This window comes from Cydia amplana, chromosome 5, assembly GCF_948474715.1.
Source record: "Cydia amplana chromosome 5, ilCydAmpl1.1, whole genome shotgun sequence".
In the NCBI taxonomy this organism is placed as follows: Eukaryota; Metazoa; Arthropoda; class Insecta; order Lepidoptera; family Tortricidae; genus Cydia; species Cydia amplana.
The window spans coordinates 17124675-17147051 of record NC_086073.1 but is presented as its reverse complement, the minus strand read 5'-3'; the positions used below and the strand labels follow the sequence as shown (position 1 = coordinate 17147051).

General features: G+C 37.4%; 1 protein-coding gene across 2 annotated transcripts in view; it reads right to left on the bottom strand.

Moving 5' to 3' along the window:
* LOC134648323 (pseudouridylate synthase RPUSD2-like) overlaps window positions 1–18394 on the bottom strand; it is a 625507-nt gene extending 607113 nt beyond the window's left edge. Inside the window, exon 1 of one of the 2 annotated variants that reach the window (XM_063502826.1) lies at window positions 17844–18394. In XM_063502826.1, coding sequence (XP_063358896.1) covers window positions 17844–18224 — 381 coding nt within the window. In that variant the 5' untranslated portion in view covers window positions 18225–18394. The remainder of the gene's footprint in view (window positions 1–17843) is intronic. The other variant, XM_063502825.1, reaches the window with a different exon arrangement.
* Window positions 18395–22377: the final 3983 nt, after the last annotated feature.

Sequence of the window (22377 nt, the reverse complement as noted above, 5' to 3'; positions counted from 1 at the left end):
CTCAGGGGGCGCGCAAAGATAGAAAAACTTGGTCGAGCCGTCACGACCCATAACTCACGGAGGTGGATGGTTTGAAAAAATTGAGGTAGGAATTGTGAAGGTTATTTGAGGTAAGGTTATAGGGGGTTAGTAACATAATTTGTACATAACGTAGGTAACGTAACGTAACGTACGTAACGTAGGTGTACTATACTTTGTATAACGTGCACGTAAGCTTCCAATGTACCTAAGAAGGATCAATTCCAGTAGATAAGAAACACTAAACTTTACTTCAGTCACGCAACAATAAGATTACAATAAGTATTTACAAACTTTACAAATGACAGGGCCATGGAATTTTACACTTTTAACAAACCAAACCAAGGGCGATGAACGAGTATTTTCCTTGTTATTATGTTATGTTGCTGTTGTCTTATGTTGTTTTCAGACACACCTTACTTAATTCAGTAACTAAAATATTATTTTTATCCTTAAGTATCAAAAGCAAAAGTGCAATCAGTTATAGGTAATAGGATAACAGCGTACTTATCAGGTCAAATGGTTCAATTTCCCTCGACCCACTTTCAACATCCATCAAAAAAGCAATGCATTTAATTCCTGTCTGCAATATCCGAGCTCTTAACTGTCAAAGTTCTCAAGAACCAGAGTACATTCATAAGGAGTAGTCTATCTTCGAACAAAGATGCATGCTCAGGTTGCTCACAAAAAACAAGTAACGACACAAGCTGAGCCTGCGCTGTGAGGGTATAGCTAAGGGTTGTGTTGGTATACCACTTGTTCATTTCTTGGTCCGTTTCATTTTTTCATCAAGAAAAATGTGAGACGCAAATACACATTGGACAGGTGGAATACCATCATAATACAGAATAGTTGGTAAGTACAACGAAACGGTGCATCCAAGATTTAAACAAAACAAATAAACAAATATTATAGGCCAATTTCACTCAGTTCCCCTGGTCCCACAGTAAATTTAGTAAGGCTTATGTTGTGGATCTAGACTAAACTCCATCATCATCATCGAAAACATCTATAACTCAGGAACAAATATTTGGGATTCGAACCAGGATTCGAACTCGGGACCATCTGCTTCATAGGCAGGGCACTACTGACTAGATTAAAAGGACGGAAATTGGAACGTTGAATAAATTCCCACATGTCTAGAAATAGACTACTGTCATTGTCACTATACTATATTCTAACTGTCTAACTTCCAAGGAACTCCAATTATCGGCGCCTTATCTTTGTCCCTGGCTGTCTTTGGATCGGATGGAATAGCAGACAGATGTAAAATTTAAAAAAAGAACGAAGCTAATATTAAGGCGACGGCACCTGTTTTTGACCCTTTCAGGTACCAGTTATGATTGAACACTTAGTTCTGAAGTCCATAATCACATTTTACCTTAAAATCACCCAACTACAGTCCAATACTACAACTAGTGTCCACAAGTTCAATATGCAATATGTTTTTGGCAAAAATTTCATTTTTGGTACAAGCTTTTATCGCTAACTGTACTTTTCTTACGACAGACAACTAATACTCATCGAGACAATTCTAAAAACCCCTAACACAATTAGGTTGCGTTGTTTCATCACAGAGTTCCTATGGCCACCTTCCAGCTCTATCATCAGATCAGCTCGATGGTACCATAATATTGCATTGTCACCGGACTTACATGTGTATGCAAAATTTCAGCTCAATCGGAAACCGGGAAGTGCATCGAATTTAACTTGCAAGATTTGATTACAGACCGACAAACAGACAACGGTCAGGTGAAAGTAAATAAAAGCTTGTAATTAAACATCAAACCGAAATACGAAAAACAACATCCTTTTTCGTATTTTCCGAGTTATTTCTCTCATTTATGAAAATATTCTGCCTCAAAATTGCGCTATTCAAATAATAGTCATCATAAGTAAATATTCAACTTCATTGTTGACCATATTTGTGTGTGAGTCTATAGTTGTTTGGTTCTACAGTATTCCAAAATAAATAAATAAATAAATATTATAGGACATTCTTACACATATTGACTAAGTCCCACAGTAAGCTCAAGAAGGCTTGTGTTGTGGGTACTCAGACAACGATATATATATAATATACAAATACATAGAAACCACCCAAGACTCAGGAACAAATATCTGTGCTCATCACACAAATAAATGCCCTTACCGGGATTCGAACCCAGAACCGCGGCTTCACAGGCAGTGTTACTACCCACTAGGCCAGACCAGTCGTCAAAATCAGTACAGTATTCCATCATTGTCATAATATCTTTTGATCTTTTGGATATTTTTGTGTTTCGTTTTCCGACTGAGTGGGTTGATCAATAATGTTGAGTGTGGAGGCGTATCTATAAAAGTTACCTACTTACGTGGGTGTATTTTACGTGCCTTCAGGTCCAATTTTCTGAGCTACCACCCCCACCCACTGGAAAATGGATATAATCTTCGACGTGATCCCGTTTGTTTTATAAATCTGAGGAAGTGAGTGGGCGATAAAAAGGAAAATGTCTTTATTCTTGAATTTACGAGTACTATAATGTTCAGGCTAGGTATATCAATATTTTGATCAACTACGAGTAACCACGAATCGCAAATAAAAGGTCTTTACCCGACAAGAGCCAGCAATTGACAAATCGAAGTACATCCAACTGCAAAATTGCACGGCCACTTGATGAGATTGTTCATAAATCATAACCCGTCCATGGAATTTTGCAAAACTACTGATTTTTTTCCATTAGTCCTAACATCTTACTAAATGACTTTAAAATAAAAAGCGGCCAAGTGCGAGTCGGACTCGCCCATGAAGGGTTCCGTATTTAGGGGATTTATGACGTATTAAAAAAAAAACTACTTACTAGATCTCGTTCAAACCAATTTTCGGTGAAAGTTTGCATGGTAATGTACGTATATCATATATATTTTTTAGTTTTATAATTCTCTTATTTTAGAAGTTACAGGGTTTGATGAAAAAAAATTTTTGAGTATGTAAGTATGGGGAACCCCCAAAAAAATTTTTTTTTTCTATTTTTGTGTGAAAATCTTAATGCGGTTCACAGAATACATCTACTTACCAAGTTTCAACAGTATAGTTCTTATAGTTTCGGAAAAAAGTGGCTGTGACATACGGACGGACGGACAGACAGACAGACAGACAGATAGACAGACAGACAGACAGACAGACAGACAGACATGACGAATCTATAAGGGTTCCGTTTTTTGCCATTTGGCTACGGAACCCTAAAAAGGACTATTATATGTATTAAAGAAAAAACATTAAAATAAACTCAAGTTGCTCACTTAAAAGACGTCAACATCTTGACCAAGATTACAAAAAGAGTGTTTGAGGAAGCGTTTCTGAATACGGCATAGGGAATTGGAATTTTATTCAAGCAGAGGTTCTGAATAAGAAAAATTGTGTTCTCCTCTATTTTCCAACGCGTTTGCTCCGCGAAAATGGAAATTCTAGCTGTGAATTGATGGTGGCTACGGGACAATTTTCAATGTAAACGCTTTTCAATTGAAGCAATTTTACATTAAAACTTGTGGAGTTGAAGTGATGTGAAAATTTCTCAGTTGAAGTAAGCATTTGACCGAAATGATGAAATGACCTTAGCCATAGGTTAAAATGAAAGCAGGAGGCCAATTCGAACTTACATATCGATATAAAAATTATACCATTTTGTTATCATTAGCGTGTGTCTCGCGTACGAGTGAAATGCATGCGCGAATGATAACAAAATGACATCCAATTAGCCTCCAGAAGGGCTTGATCAAAGGACGTTAGGTCACTCTCCGTATTGGGATCTTCATCGTCATTTTTTGGCGTGTTGCGTCGCTTTTGCGCACCAATTAGGGATGAATATGAATCCTTTAGTCAAAATCTCACTTAGCTTTAGTTAGATAAGGGCTGACTACGCACGTGTAACGTACTCTACGCATTATCAGTACCTACATGCTATTACCATTATGGCGATAAAGAGCGAACACATCTTTCGGCGCTGCCCGGTCCACTTTTATCCAGCTGAAGATCTGGACACCGTGACACCTGACTTAGCCTCCTAGCTTACGCTTGGATAAAACAAGCAACAACGGTTGCACTCCGGGAGTGCCGATAGAAGTGAAAACTCACCTCACTATGTTACCGACGCCCGGTAACACGATACATACGTTTAGCGGAGGTATTCTATTTATTTATTATATATTATTATCATTCTCAAATAAGATCACAGTTTTTCATTGACATGTTTATTTACATACTGCCATGACAACGTCAAATTATTTGAACATAGGTAAAGAGTCTTGAAAAGGAGTCCGCAACATAAATGTCAAATAACATTGAGTTTTTCTTTATTAATTTAAATGCCATTTAAATTATGAGTGGCTACCTTACGGGGCTTACGGTCACGTGATCGCCTTACGCTGTCTCGAGTTTATCATTTTTTCCCCACCTCAAAAAGTGCCCAGCGCCGCTAAAGAAGTTTTCACTTCAAAAATCTTTTCTGCGGTCATGGTAAAATTTATTCGCAACTTCAAACGTAAAAAAAGTTCTAAGAAATGAAAAGAAAAGTTCTAAGATATGATATACCAGATTATATTTTAATATTTTTAAAGCTATTTATTTTGTTTCCCTAACTTATTCAATCTTTTATCTCAACGATGATCCTGTATTTTATAAGGTCTCGTGAGGTAAAGAAATATTCAATTGATCAGAAAGAATTATACTCGTATTGGCAAACGTAATTTTTTCCTTGTTCTATCCTACTTCAACTAAGATTGAATTACTTATTATACCGCTTGTTTTTAACTGCATAGAAAAAATGGAAAAGATAAATCAATAGTTGTGTGCAAACGATTAATCTTGAAACGCGTTTCACCATTCTTTAGTTTAGTCAACACCCGGCAATCCATCATGGCTATTTGTAAAGACCAGCTATAACTTAAAGCAACTACTGAACAACGTCATGCTTAATTTTGACATTAGCGAAATCATTTGCTAGAAGCCAATTTGATAGAAGCCATATTTTTGTACAAAGAAGTATCCAGTATTGAGTAAACTGATACCAAGACGAACATGTACCAAGTAGGGATTGCTCCCGGTACTGAGTTTGTATGGCGAGAACCGCCCAACTAACATTAGGCGCTAAATATAATAGGTAAAAGAGATCTGTATAACCGTTCGATCGCTCCTTTGGTTCTATTGATGTTCTAAAAATAGGAGTTATAGCCGGCTGTAACCCCGTAATATCCCCGGATTGGGCACAAATTTTAACACAAATTTCTAATTCAATAAATACATAGCAGGTCACTCCACTAACATAAGGTTAGTTTATTACTATTTTGCCTCCCTGCAAGTTTTGGTGGGCAAAATAATCCGCCTAATGGTTACCACCATGGAACTGGGACATTTCGGACGACCTATAACAAGATCCTATCGTTAGTACCAACCAACACTATATCACGTCAGTTTACTACTATGTTTTACTATGACCCTATCACAAGATCCTATCGTTAGTACCAACCTACACCATATTGCGTCTGTTTACTAGTTACTACATTAATTACTCTTTTGGTTTGTTAGTACAAGTTGAACATTCAACTTACTACTTATACTGTTTGTGCATATGAACGTAAGCGTTATGATTACGCTGCACCATTACTTTTGTTTTGCTAGTACCAGTTGAACATTCAACCCACCAATAATTTGTTTTGGTAGTACCAGTTGAACATTCAACCTACCAATAATTTATTTTGCTAGTACCGGTTGAACATTTCAACCTACTAATTTATTGTTTTGCTAGTACCAGTTGAACATTCAACCTACTAATAATTTGTTTTGCTAGTAACAGTTGAACATTCAACCTACTACTTATTTGTTTTGTTAGTACCGGTTGAACGTTTCAACCTACTAATTTATTATTTTGCTAGTACCAGTTGAACATTGAACCCACTAATAATTTGTTTTGCTAGTACCAGTTGAACATTCAACCTACTACTTATTTGTTTTTCTAGTACCGGTTGAACCTCTCAACCTACTAATGTATTGTTTTGCTAGTACCAGTTGGAACGTTTCAACCTACTAATTAATTGTTTTGCTAGTACCGGTTGAATGTTTCAACCTATTATAACCTATATTGTAACGCAAAACGGCGCTACAATGGAGAAATTTCCCGCGGGAACTCCCGGGAATTCCCGGTTCTCGCCATACAAACTCAGTACCGGGAGCAATCCCTAGTAAGTACCAAGTATCAACCAGTTCAAGCACGGACATAGAACAAATAACCCAGACAGCACAGTTATTTGAAAAACTGAAAGTGTATTTTGTCTAGGGATTGCAATCCGGTCCGGCGGATCCGGTAATCCGGCCGGATCCGGTACATTTTTCAAGATACCGGATCCGGCAAATTTCACCGGATCCGGTCCCGGATCCGGTAAAAGGAATAAAAGCGCTAGAATATAAAATAACAGCTTAAAACACTGTAAAAAATTTAAAAGTTCTCGCCAATTCGAACGTAATTCTATTTTAATGCTCCCCTCCCCGCGTTCCCGCTCGCAAACAGCAACACAACAACTTGTTTGTTAGTTGACGCCAGTCTTCTACAGACGAAATATGTGTCGTCGTAGTGTTGGTTGGGAATTGAGATTCCCGTGCACCGTAAGTAAGTAGGGTCACTTATCGAACATTGAAACAATCGTACACAGTGAAACTTTGCGATATCTCGGAAACTAGGTGTTATCAGCTAGTGCCGTCTGTCAAGCAAGGGCAGGCTCAGGGACCCCCAGCACCTCCCCAATATGCAAGCGCGCCTCGGAGAAGGAGCACGTTGCTACGAGCGTTATTGTGAATTCGTGCGACAAAAGTAATATTTTTCATTTATGTGTCGCAATTTTTTACCAAGATATAGAGTCTAGTTTGGCGTTATTTAATTTTTTGTTGTGTTCTATGTGTATTAAAGTTACTTTGGAGCTAAATATTTTTAAATTTCTTTCACTCTTTGGTGCAGTTTTTTTTAATTGATTCAAAAAACACCCCCTAGTCTCACAATGAAACATTTTTATGTAGTAAACAATGAAACATGATCTTCACTGAACACCAGTATTAGTACACAAAGAAACAAACTCATTATTTTTTTAATTAATTAAAGACTATGTCCGAAATTTGTGAAACTAAAATACCATGAAAATTGATAATAATTTGTCTATCATATGACAAAATATAAGATACTTAACTTTAGAAATGGCTGAGATAGGATAGTTTATATGTTGAATGTTTCATTGATGGCAAGGTTAAGGTCACATGTCTAACATTGAAACAGTCGTTTATAAATACTATGTCGCAAGAAAGTGTATGATATCGAGCATGGAGATGCTTAAAACCCTCCCGCGTCCACCTAGTTGGCAATCATGCTCCGTGGACATAAAAGGCGCCTTTCTCGCAGCATGCCGTAAGTGCCGACCAGATTTTCGATTCACAATGAAACTTAGGTGTGCGTACAATGAAACAAGTCTTTCGCTTTTAGATATTTCAGCAATCTTATAACGATTCCATATTTCGGAAACCTTTTAAATAACAAATTTCAGCCTACCACTATTTTCTCCTTTCCTTTCTCATTAATTGATTGAAAGGATGTATGTATTAATGTAACTTATTTATTACAACGTTTCAATGTTTATTAAGGATGTTTCATGGTAGACTATATATTACATCTGTTTCACTGTAAAAATTAGAGTGTTTCATTGAAAACATGCACAAGTACACAATGAAACAAAACTAATTTTTCAAAAAAAGGTTTACAATACAGAAACTGTTAAAGATAAGTAGAAACCTTGAATGCCATACGATAGCCAACGAAATTGTTTATCTTCATGCGAAATGTCACACTCGTAACTTTAAAAACACCAGAGATAGAAAGGCTTGAACTTTTAGTGTTTCATTGATCAACAACTAACCCTACTGAATTGTTTTATATTTAATTAATTGTGTTGTTACATGTTGTTTCGTTTAATTTAGTACAAACCATTATAGCCCAGTTATTGTGTTACCTGCATTTAAAATAGAATGAAGAAATATTTATAAAACTTCATTCAGCAGTCAAGTTAAATGTTTTGTCGAATTTAAAGTAAATAGAATATGTTATTTTGTTATTATGCTACTAAATAAAGTGAAGAATTGAAAGCATCTTTTTGTGGGGGTTGTGGGGCTATAGATATTTTAAGAGAAAAAGAAGATTTTAATTTGTGAGACTGTAATAAGACTTCATGGTTACGTAATAAAAACGTTGATTTTGGAAACCTGAAACTGTCGTTTTATTAACCCATTATAAAAATATCATTAACTGCGCATATAACACTAAAAACATAATAAAATACGTGTCTGGACGAATTTTTCACCCGCAATACCTATCCGGCCGGATCCGGCCGTATCCCCGGATTGAGGCCAAAATCCGGCCGTATTCAAAACCAGACCGGATTGCAATCCCTAATTTTGTCTTATTTTTGAAGTGAAAACTTCTTTAGCGGCGCTGGGCACTTTTTGATGTGGGGAAAAAATGATAAACTCGAGACAGCGTAAGGCGATCACGTGACCGTAAGGGGCGTAAGGCGATCACGTGACCGTAAGCCCCGTAAGGTGGCCACTCATAATTTAGATGGCATTTAAATCAATAAAGAAAAACTCAATGTTATTTGACATTTACGTTGCGGACTCCTTTTCAAGACTCTTTACCTATGTTCAAATTATTTGACGTTGTCATGGCAGTATGAAAATAAACATGTCAATGAAAAAGTGTGATCTTATTTGAGCATGATAATAATATATAATAAATAAATAGAATACCTCCGCTAAACGTATGTATCGTGTTACCGGGCGTCGGTAACATAGTGAGGTGAGTTTTCACTTCTATCGGCACTCCCGGAGTGCAACCGTTGTTGCTTGTTTATTTTAGATACCACTGCGCGGGTTTGTAGTTTGCGGCAAAAAAAAAATACCCTAGGTACTGCCAGCATTTTGATATCCGTTTCTGCCCGTTTCTCGGAAACACCTCGTTTCCATTTTACATCAATTTTCTTCAATATTTTTCTTACCCTCAAAATCACACCTTAAACGCTCAAGCGCCCCAGTTATTTATCTCTTTAATAAGGGCAAGATATACAAAGACCAGTGGCTAATTGGGCCCATTTGTAAGGGGCTCTTTAAACAGCTAGCCTCATTAATATGGCTAGGGTCATATTCTTAACCCCTGCGCACGCGGGCGAGCCCTTTCGTCGGACTAACCACTTTAATGTGACCTAGATGGAGTCGCTATCAGAGTGAATCAAACGAAGGCCAAAGACTTAAGGCCTTAAGACTTACCGATTTGACATTTTGGTTTGATCTGATTTGATTTTGAAAATCAATGGCTCCGGAGAAACTACATTTTGTCTCCTTACATGGATAATTGCTAACTATCAGAACACAGGGCCTACGGCGAAACACAAAAATCTAAATTTCGTTAAGTATCTGCCTCTCTGTCGCTCTTCGATATTCGTGGTACAGAGAAGCAGACACATGTCCAGAGGGCCTGTTATGGTCTCTCGAGCGTTATTTTATAAGGGTATTCGACTTATAATCCTACTTTTTAAGATAATCAAGTTACAGAAGTAAAGAGGCCCACTGATTACCAGTCCGCCGGACGATATCAGCCTGTCAGTTGTTCGGAACTGTCACCTTTTGCGTATAACTGACAGGCTAATATATCATCCGGCGAACTGGTAATCTGTGGGCCTCTTAAGATAAGCGCCGTTCAGCAAGAACACAAAATCGATTATATCCCCGAGTTCATTAATTTTTGACATACTTAGGTACCTGTACGTACATGGAGTCCAATCTGCAGCGTATAAGTCAAAGATCAAGCTTATACTGGTTAATCCGAGCCTTATATACACCGGTGCTAGGTAAGTGATAGGAACAGTAAAGAAACGATGGGCCTTTTCAAAATCTTTTTGGGCCGACCCGAATCAATTAGGCACTTGTGAAGCTAATGATCACAAAATTTAACGTGTTTAGTTTTACAGGATGTCCAGCGGCAGATTACCGACTTCAAAAATGGAATAAAACAAAACTAAAACATATTTAGATACCTACTTATTATGAATTATGATGAACAAAAAATGAATGCGGATTTAATTTTTTGAAATTCACAATATGATCTAAATGTCGACCTTCGCCGTGAAGGTAGTAGGTACGCACTTTTCCGTGTATTTAAAAACAAAACAATGTCTAATGTCAGTAATGTCCAATCTAATAAGTAACACGGCAGTCACATCGCAATATTTGACTTGTCACAACTACAGGTAGCTTAATTGAGACATTTGAGACTAGTTGACATAAGATAGACTCTAGAACTCACATATATTTATACACTGACGTGACATTATCAGATTACATCATTACATCATTTTGCAAGAATATTTTAGTCAAAATAACAATTACAAAACTCATAAACTAGAACAGCTAAAAACTTTATCGTTCTTCTATGCAAATAACTTCAATTTCGCATTGTTCTCTTTCTTAATTACTTTGCCATGTTTTCTAGTCCATTACATTGAAATGTGTTTGCTAGCTAGGTCCTGTTTTATGAATAAAGCTATTACTAACAGAAATTCATGAATATTAAGCATCTCATTCACAATTTGCCTAGAGGTATCACAGAGAGTTGAATTTGCCAGAGTAACAACTCCACCCAACTATTGTTAAAAGCTCCCAACTATGGTCCAAAATTAGGTATCTTGAATATCTTCGTGCAGGTGTGATAAAAGTACCTAGTCCTATGACAAAATATTTGTATAAATGGAAGAAATAACCTAAAAAGACAAACAGATAATTGGTAATTAAATTATACTTTGAACAAGTTGTACTGCACTGCGATTGCATCAAGTTTTGCGCGGTTTGCTTTGTTAAATACAGACAAAGGTTACACTATTGCAACTGGACACCGATCACTGCTTAGTATGAAGCTGTTACTCTGACAATTTATGTCCTCTGTAGCACTAATTTAAAGTATTTTAATGTCCATTCTATGACTGAAAACTTGTAACTGCAGGTAGTTTTTCTTTTAAAATATTCAGCACCCGTCTTACATTCCCTTTCTCTGTTTGTTTCTTTTGTTATATTGTTGTGTACAAGTGTCGCTAAACAAGGGAATATTGTATCACTTTTATATAAAACAAAGTCCCCCGCCGCGTCTGTCTGTTTGTGTGTATGTATGTTCGCGATAAACCCAAAAACTACTGACCGGATTGAGGAAGGTTTAGTTATATACCTACCTACTTAATTTGTTAAGGTTTATAGTAAGAATACGGATAAGAATAAGGTTTATACTAGTTTATAGATAGAAGTTGGTGTGGTGAAAAGTTTTGCGGTTCACTCGGTGACAAAGTTTGTCTTGAAAGCCCTCTTGACAATAGAAACCGTGTTCATATATTTTGTGAGCACCTTGGCCGCTCCGATATATCTGATGGCGACTGTACTTTTAGTATTTCGTTGATTGCAAATACAGTCTAGTTTCTGTGTGCACTTTAATGACATTTGCCCTTAATTAAAACGTGTACCTAATAATTTAATAAAGTCTACAATTGTATGTTAGCCCGCTCTTATAGTATATATTTTTAATAGGTAAACTGGACAACTTTTTAATAATTTCAACGTATTATTACCTCTTCAAATATGTATATTTTCATAAAACCCAAACAACCTATTTCAAATCTCCCCATAATTAAGTGATACAATATTAAAACGGAATCAACACCAAGCTTCATTAAACCCCGTTAAAATTCAGGAGGTCCCGTCTAAATATAAATAGGCTTAAAAGTAATTAACCGATCCTTAATATTGACGATTCATTAACTTGTCTTATCTCATCGCTTTTGATTTATGATTAAAATGTTATTTCGGGAATATATAAGTATACAGCATTATCCAAGCCGAAACTACGAGGGTTCGAAAATACGACGAAACGTGCCGAGAAAAGATATGCACTTCCTTTTGCCCTTTGTCTCGTCTTGGCGGGGGCACGGCCGTGCCCCCAGAATACATACTTTATACGGATTGCTGAAACATAGCAAATGCGAGCACTTGGGCAGGCGTGGCTCACTCCGCGATTTCTTCGCTTTGCTACTTACAGGTAGCTAAAAGTACATCCATCCATGCCACACCAATTTTGGTGGCTAGCCATAAGACGCGCGTGGCGCTGTCGCCACCTAAAGTCTATTTTTTTATTCCGTAGACTAAAATGACATTTCATAGTATGAACATCATGTGTCATTTCATACTATGAAATGTCATTTTAGTCTACCGAATAAAAAAATAGACTTTAGCGGCCATATTCCATATATATATTGTTTTCTATGTATTTAAGTATTTCTATATTATATATACCGTTGTCTGAGTACCCACAACACAAGCCTTCTTGAGCTTACTGTGGGGCTTAGTCAATTGGTGTAAAAATAATTAAAAAATTAAAAATAAACAAAAATAAAACCAAAATAAAATAACTTAATATAATATCTTTTTAAAAAAAAGGGAACCGCCTTCAAAAAACCAACCCACTGAAAAGTACAAAATAATTTTTATATGGCACCCCTTTACGTGTCCAGTCCCTATCCCACGGCGTAAAGCAATTTTTTGCCAAAAAGTAATTAATACCTAATAATAAGAAAATTAATAATCATCCGGGTAATTACTTAGTTTTTGAAGTCGGTGCCAAACCAACATTTTTGAGAACCGATATTTTAGACAACGAAGAACGCTGTACTTACTTGCATTATAAAGACATACTTAGTTTACTCATTAATTTAGTTCTTGTAGGTACTACGTACTCGTATTGTTTTTCTGATTGGTAGTAAAGACTGTTTTTGTTGGTTTGGCACCGCCTTCAAAAACTAAGTAATTACCCGGATGATTATTAATTTTCTTGTTATTAGGTATTAATTACTTTTTGGCAAAAAATTGCTTTACGCCGTGGGATAGGGACTGGACACGTAAAGGGGTGCCATATAAAAATTATTTTGTACTTTTCAGTGGGTTGGTTTTTTGAAGGCGGTTCCCTTTTTTTTAAAAAGATATTATATTAAGTTATTTTATTTTGGTTTTATTTTTGTTTATTTTTAATTTTTTAATTATTTTTTTATTTATTTTATTTTATTTTTTACTTTTTAGTGATAGGTAGATACTTCATTTATTTTAGGTTTTGGGCTAAAATACTAGTTTGTTAGGCTCTCCATTTAGTCTACTAATGTTGGTGATGGCCTCTAACTCGATGATAATCGCGACACAACTTATTATGACGTTTTGGTGCTAAACGATTTGTATGTATATTGCTCCCACTTCCACTCCCATTCCCAGTCCCAGTCCGAGTCCGACTCCCACTCCCACTCCCACTATTTTATCTAAATCGATTTTAGCAACATAAATTTGTTGGTAGGTATACCGATAGCATGGCCACCTACCGGGTCCAATTGGTTTTTCAAACCATCCATGTACTGTACTGTACACTAAAACCTTCTCCAGAATGTAACAAACATTTTTCTGAAAACCGCATCAAAATCGGTTCAGCCAAACGCGAGATAATCACGAACAAACATACACACATACATACGTACATACATACGGGTCGAACTGAGAACGTCCTTTTTTTAAAGGCAGTTAGAAAAAAGTTCATCGACCCACCTAGTCGAACTCCGCAACATAGGCACACGAGGACAATTCGGTTAACCAAAACAAAGTGTGTATGTTGCACCAAACCTAAGTTCCACTAGGTACAGCAAGGGTTCAGCATCAGCTCTATCTTGGGTACTGCTCTCCCAAGTGCTCATCAAGATGTGACGGATGACCAAAATAGCGTGGGCCTATGTTGCACCAAACCTGAGTTCCACTAGGTACAGCCAGGGTTCAGCATCAGCTCTATCTTGGGTACTGCTCTCCAAAGTGCTCATCAAGATGTGACGGATGGCCAAAATAGCGTTGGCCTATGTTGCACCAAACCTGAGTTCCACTAGGTACAGCCAGGGTTCAGCATCAGCTCAATCTTGGGTACTGCTCTCCCAAGTGCTGATCATGATGTGATGGATGACCAAAATAGCGTGGGCCTATGTTGCACCAAACCTGAGTTCCACTAAGTACAGCCAGGGTTCAGCATCAGCTCTATCTTGGGTACTGCTCTCCCAAGAGCTCACCAAGATGTGACGGATGACCAAAATAGCGTGGGCCTATGTTGCACCAAACTTGAGTTCCACTAGGTACAGCCAGGGTGAACCATGCCAGCCAGGATGGTTTGGTGCATCAGCTCTATCTTGGGTACTGCTCTCCCAAGTGCTCATCAAGATGTGACGGATGGCCAAAATAGCGTGGGCCTATGTTGCACCAAACCTGAGTTCCACTAGGTACATCCAGGGTTCAGCATCAGCTCTATCTTGGGTACTGCTCTCCCAAGTGCTCATCAAGGCGTGTCGGATGACCAAAACAGCGTGAGCCTATGTTGCACCAAACCTGAGTTCCACTAGGTACAGCCAGGGTTCAGCATCAGCTCAGATCGATGTATACTAAAACCTTCTCCAGAATGTAAGAAACACTTTTCTGAAAACTGCATCAAAATCGGTTCAGCCAAACGCGAGATAATCGCGAACAAATATACATACATACATACATACGTACATACATACATACATACATACATACGGGTCAAACTGAGAACCTCCTTTTTTTTTGAAGGCGGTTAAAAAATGTCCTATAATATTCATTTATTTATTTATTATTTATATCTGTGCTGATCGTAACAGACGCGTTTTGTTAGAGAGTGAGTCTTCTGTACCTAGAACTATTATTTATTCTGTGACTTAGGTTCTGCCAGCGCGCACTACGAAGTGCTACGAGCGTAGCCGATAACAAGTGTTTTCCGCTTTGTGACGAAAAGCGCCTACGAACCGGTAACCTGCCTAGCGTATAGCCGACAGTGACAGTTTGTCTTTAGACAACAAACCATACTGCCTTACCCAAATAAGAACGTTCAACATTTGAACTATGAACTTATTATTGCATGAGAACACGGCTAACATGAGAATATTTTTTGCAGTTCTTAGGTTTACGTGGGATGTCATCGGTTTGTCAGTGTAGGCAGGGTACCTACTTATATAAAAGAAAAAGCCAAAGCAAACTTAATGAATACCTAAATATCGATATCCATTACGTCTGGCCATGTAGCCCAGCAGGCTTTTACTGACTAAGTGCTTTGTTCGTAATGACTTCGACCTTCTAAATATACAATTCAATAGCCAGCAGGGTGAAGGACTTAGTGTAAGTACTTACCTAATTCCCATTTATTCCAGAGGATATTGCTTTTGTTCTAACTAGTATTGAGTAGAGTACCTACTTATTGATTAGAATGTTTACACTTGAGTTTACACGTGAGTGTTTACACTTTCTGCAACTAACATTGGAATGCGGTTTTTTGTCAAGCTACCCATGTGTACGGGTAACATTTAACTTAACTAATAAATATAAATGATGTTGTTTAATGATTGTTTACATATTGAAAACAGAGGATGGCGAATCCTGTTTCCACCGTGATACAGTTTAATACTAGTACGGGGAACAGACGTAGCTTACTTCATTCATAAAACGTTATAAGTAAATATATTATTTTTATAGTAATATTACCTAAACAGTGCAGTTGACCGACCCCACCTTACACACCTTATTCTAACGACTTAGGGACTGGGATTGGTCACTTAACTGTGCCGTGCCTACATGGTAACTATGACATTATTTCTTGTACTTAGTGACTAAGGTTACTAATCCAAACTATAATTATAGTTCTGAATATAAATGTAAGCAACTATGTGTCCTTTATTATTGAATAAAGATATTTGTATTGTATTTGTATTTGTAATGAAATTTTTCAAAAAAAATTACTTCTTTAAAAAATGTAAGCCTCATTCACTCATTAAATATAGAGTTACCTAAGTACCTATACCTACCTAATAGCCGTAGATTGAAAAAGTTTAAGCTTGTTTGGTTTGGTTATCTTTTAATATATATTATATCTAACAAATAATATCTTTTTACTGACACTTTCATTGATGCTGGCCAACTTTTAAATTTTTAATCAGTAACCTAAAATAAAGACACAATTTCACACAATTGTTTACGTTTTACACAGTTGTTATCTATCTAATACCTTTAAACGAGCAATTCTTGTTTATTTATTTATTTATTTATATATATATATATATATTTCGCGGATCTCGGAAACGGCTCTAACGATTTCGATGAAATTTGGTATATAGGGGTTTTCGGGGGCGAAAAATCGATCTAGCTAGGTCTTATCTCTGGGAAAACACGCATTTCCGAGTTATTATATGTTTTCCGAGCGAAGCTCGGTCACCCAGATATTAATTATAAACAAATAATAATATAATATCTTTTTTAAAAAAAGGGAACCGCCTTCAAAAAAGCAACCCACTGAAAAGTACAAAATAATTTTTATATGGCACCCCTTTTCGTGTCCAGTCCCTATCCCGTCGTAAAGCAAATTTTTGCCAAAAAGTAATTAATACCTAATAATAAGAAAATTAATAACCATTCGGGTAATTACTTAGTTTTTGAAGTAGTGGCCAAAATAGCGTGGGCCTATGTTGCACCAAACCTGAGTTCCACTAGGTACAGCAAGGGTTCAGCATCAGCTCTATCTTGGGTACTGCTCTCCCAAGTGCTCATCAAGATGTGACGGATGACGAAAATAGCGTTGGCCTATGTTGCACCAAACCTGAGTTCCACTAGGTACAGCAAGGGTTCAGCATCAGCTCTATCTTGGGTACTGCTCTCCCAAGTGCTCATCAAGATGTGACGGATGACCAAAATAGCGTTGGCCTACGTTGCACCAAACCTGAGTTCCACTAGGTACAGCAAGGGTTCAGCATCAGCTCTATCTTGGGTACTGCTCTCCCAAGTGCTGATCATGATGTGATGGATGACCAAAATAGCGTGGGCCTATGTTGCACCAAACCTGAGTTCCATTAGGTACATCCCGAGTTCCACTAGGTACATCCAGGGTTCAGCATCAGCTCTATCTTGGTTACTGCTCTCCCAAGTGCTCATCAAGGCGTGTCGGATGACCAAAACAGCGTGAGCCTATGTTGCACCATACCTGAGTTCCACTAGGTACAACCAGGGTTCAGCATCAGCTCAGATCTATGTATACTAAAACCTTCTCCAGAATGTAAGAAACAGTTTTCTGAAAACCGCATCAAAATCGGTTCAGCCAAACGCGAGATAATCGCGAACAAATATACATACATACATACATATATACATACATACATACATACATACATACATACGGGTCAAACTGAGAACCTCCTTTTTTTTGAAGGCGGTTAAAAACTTTTATTCATCTGTTTCAATTATCGTGCAAGGACGCCATCTATCATTTCTAAGAATAACTTCATCTTTGCAATACGCTAAGCTTGCTCGAGCAACCATCAAAGCGCATTGGTTTGAATGTAAACTGTGAGATGGCGCTGTCAAAGAATGCCGTAAATGCGCCATCTATTATCATTACACGGAACCAGTTACCCATGCAGTAAAGGCGCCATCTATTGAAATTACACGGAACGACCTTCTCTGTTCTCAAGTTAGTAACCATAGAATAGTAGTAGCACTAGTCGAAAATGGTAGATGGCGCTTTTATCATAAATAAATTATCTGCTTTGCTTAGAGAAAAATAATTATATTAGGCGGTTTCTTATTAAACCTATTGAAAACACTATGCACTTAAATAAATAAATTTTGCTTAATTATTAGTACTAACCTGTTCATCGCCACTGCAGTGCAAAGCCGCATCCCAAAAGTCCTCCACATTCTCCGGAAAGTCTGATTCCTTTTCAGGGTCCGGGCTCAGGCAGGGTTTCCTAGTCTGGAACACCAGAACCATGCCTCCATCTTCTTCTTCTGGTCTCCAAGCACCACACATGGTGGCTACAGTTCTAGTAGCCACATCATTTAAAGTCAATTTAAGTTTTTTAGTTGGATTTTCACCCAAATTCATATCGCTTTTCATCTTAGAAGAAACATCAGCCATTTTACACTGATTTGCAAACACAAACGCGGGTCTTGGAGCTTTTAATAAACGCAGTCGGTTTGTTATTTGGAAGGTTGTTAATTTTATTATTTCATTGATGAATTTAAGCATTTAAGTCTTATTACTATAAAACACACGTATATTTAACACTACGCTTAGTATTTAACACATAAATTTGTCATTTTATACTCTAAAACACTAAAAAAACAAACAAGTTTAAGCCGCAAATCGAATGCGCTGAGCACGTTGTTTTTATTTCAAATTCACGCCCCGCAATCACTAAATAAATACTACACAATTGAAAACACTTTGCTGGCACTATAATTAAATGTACTTCTACTCAAAATTCAGAAAGTAAACAAGATTTTTAGCTCCATAAGCCGACAGATTTGAGGTTATACCGCAGCTTGGACAAACGTCAAGTAACTATCTGTCAATGTCAACTCGATCAGCTGTTTGCAATGACGGCTGTGTTGTCAGTGTTACTGTGTAGAAAAATCCGAATGTAAAAATGAAACGTGCAGTTTAGGTAAAATTAAACGTGAATATAGTGTGCCAAAGGACTGTCTCATTTCAAACATAGACAGAGAGATCATACTATCTTTGTCTTACACTAGTACTAGCACCCAAAAGAAAAGGATGAGTACCTACTTATAGTTTTTTTGTTCCTACTTACTGACAAATTGGTTTGACCAACTATACTTCACTACATAGTATAAAAAAAAGTCGCTTCCCTGTCTGTCCGTCTGTATGTATGCTTAGAATGGCTTAGATCTTTAAAACTACGCAACGGATTTTGATGCGGTTTTTAGGGTTCCGTACGTACTTCCGTAGCCAAATGACAAAAACCGGCCAAGTGCGAGTCGGACTCGCGCACGGAGGGTTCCGCACCATCTACAAAAAATATAGCAAATCCAAGTACTGACCCCGCCCGACGTTGCTTAACTTCGGTAAAAAATCACGTTTGTTGTATGGGAGCCCCACTTAAATCTTTATTTTATTCTGTTTTTAGTATTTGTTGTTATAGCGGCAACAGAAATACATCATCTGTGAAAATTCAACTGTCTAGCTATCACGGTTCGTGAGATACAGCGGACGGACGGACGGACGGACGGACGGACAGACGGACAGACGGACAGACGGACAGCGGAGTCTTAGTAATAGGGTCCCGTATATACCCTTTGGGTACGGAACCCTAAAAAACGGAACCCTTATGGATTCGTCATGTCTGTCTGTTTGTCTGTCCGTCCGTAGGCATGTCACAGACACTTTTTTCCGAAACTATAAGAACTATACTGTTGAAACTTGGTAAGTAGATGTATTCTGTGAACCGCATTAAGATTTTCACACAAAAAAAAACAATAAATTTTGGGGGTTCCCCATACTTAGAACTGAAACTCAAAAATTTTTTTTTCATCAAACCCATACGTGTAGGGTATCTATGGATAGGACTTCAAAAATGATATTGAGGTTTCTAATATCATTTTTTTCTAAACTGCGCTAAACTAATAGTTTTCGCGAGAGACACTTCCAAAGTGGTAAAATGTGTGTCCCCCCCCCCCCCTGTAACTTCTAAAATAAGAGAATGATAATACTAAAAAAAATATAAATGATGTACATTATCATGCAAACTTCCACCGAAAATTGGTTTGAACGAGATCTAGTAAGTAGTTTTTTTAATACGTCATAAATCCCCTAAATACGGAACCCTTCATGGGCGAGTCCGACTCGCACTTGGCCTCTTTTTTTTTTCTTGTACTGGGACCGTGGGACCGCGTCGAGCTGACAAGGTTGACAAGCTGAAATACATTTTTTTATGAGGAGGCAAACTACAGGCGAATCGCCTGATGGTAAGCGATTACCGTCTCTCATGGACACCCGCAACACCAGAGCGCTTGCAAGTGCGTTGCCGGCCTTTTAGATAAGAGTACGATCTTTAGAAAGCACAATAAAATTACACATTATTAGACTCGAATGTTTCACGTCATAATACTCATAATAATAGTAGCTAACCAGTTAGCTAACGACCACCGAATTCGTGTCCACTCACACGATTGGTTCCACGACACCATCACTCGGGCGACATCTGTGAAGTATCAAGTAAACGATGTCGCGACACAGACAAATGGTTGCTCCTGATAGTCCATACTTGTATTTGGATGGGGCCAGGAAACGGGAGGTCTAGGTAATTAAATAAAAAAATATTTGGGGACAATGTAGTGTTAAGGTGACGGTAGAGGTGGGTAAATTTTCAGATTCTGTCAATTTACCCCATTTCACACACAAGCGCACTTCACGCACACTACCTCACTTTACTGGGACAGGTCACTGACCCATCAAGTTTTTTTTAAGATAGCGTTTTGAGTTTAGTGGCCTCCTTTTAGGAAAAGCGTTCCATTGAAAGAAGAAAGAGAAACAATACATTTAATCTTGCTTTCCTTGTCTGTTCATGTCACACGTGACGTATTTAAATTCTAATAATTCATTTGGTTGTTGACAATTTTCTACATTATGGCTTTGTCGAGATACGCGTTTTCTAAAGTTAAACCGAATAAAACCAGATGTCATTAAGTCAGATGTAAAATTTTATTTACTCCTCTATACGACTTTTCATAAGGCTCAAAATCAATTAAATGAGAATTTAAATAAATAAAGTTCCGGCAGGGTGCAAAATTTAATTAAGGCGGACAAAATAAAATTTGAAAATATATGGAAACAGTGTTGGCTAATGTACCCCTTTTGTTTCACTATTAAAATAATACAATTAAAATAAAAAATATTATACCGGTATTCCACCGGTATTATTTCAGTGCTGAAGCGATTATCTTCGATCGTAGCCTTGATAATGTAGGTGTTGATAGTTACTTACGGCGGTAGGAGCGGCAATGAACCCCGTGCAGAGTAGAACGTGAGGTGCGTTGGGATAAGTGCACATATCTACTTATAATTCTTTGGCTGGTTGGTAACCCTCTATATTTTATTTTTTGTTTTACTGTTATTAGGTTAAGGGAGTTTTAGGGAGTGAAAAAAAAATGATTTTCGTTTTATGCGCTCGCGTGATTGCCGATGGATTATAATTAGACAAAAGAACTTGTTTTTCACGCATCGAATGTAGATCCCTATGACACTTCCTCCAAGTCTTCTCCAATAATGTTTATACCGTATTTTAATTACCTACCTTAAATGTTACATTTCTAAATATTTTTTTTGTGCTATACATACTTCAAAAAAATCGCTGGAGCGTGCGAATTGCAATTCCGGCTCGTACCAATGAGTTTTTCGGAACTTATGTACGAAATATCATTTGATATTTACCAGTCGCTTTTCGGTGAAGGAAAACATCGTGAGAAAACCGGACTAATCCCAATAAGAGCCTAGTTTACCCCCTATGGGTTGGAAGGTCAGATGGCAGTCGCTTTCATAAAAATTAGTGCCCACGCCAATTTATGGGATTAATTGCCAAGCGGACCCCAGGCTTCCATGAGCCGTGTCAAAATGCCGGGACAACGCGAGGAAGATGATGATGATGTGACACATACTTCCAAAAAAATCTACAAATATTTTACGTGACAACTGCTTATAAGTAAATATTATGTAGGTACACTTATAAAGTATAAAGTAGAAAATATCTTATAGGTACATAATATAAAAACCGATCATGTACGAGTAGGATTCACTATGGGTTCCACAGTTACACATTTTTATTGCATATTTTTTGTTTAAGACCAACTCACCTATTATAGGACATAGGTCTTCCATTAATCTTTTGGCGTTGAACTATTTTTTGTATATGTATTTATGTAATACAATTCTGAGTTAGGTTATGGTACATTTTTGCTCACCTACTTATAATTATGTATTATATCTGATATGTCACATGATACCAAAAATCGCCGCAAAGTTAAAAGTTCATTTATTTACGTTACTCATCTTCGGATCACCGACTTACTACTTCCTTACTTGACATATGTGTACTAAATTTCAATTGAACTAGTCCAGTAGTTACGGTGAAAATTGGCTTTAACAAAATGGCAGACACACGAGTGATCTTATAAGGGAGATTATTTTCCTTGAGTGAATGGTATGCATTTACCCCAATGCACCTCACGTTCCACGCGGCGCGGCGTAATCTGGCCCCTATTTCACCACGGTGACAGGTACGACAAAACATCGCTGTTATTGACGCCATAGGCATCCATGGACTACAGTTACCGCTAACACTGATTTAAACTTTCACGATTTTTACACATTATTAAATTGTACA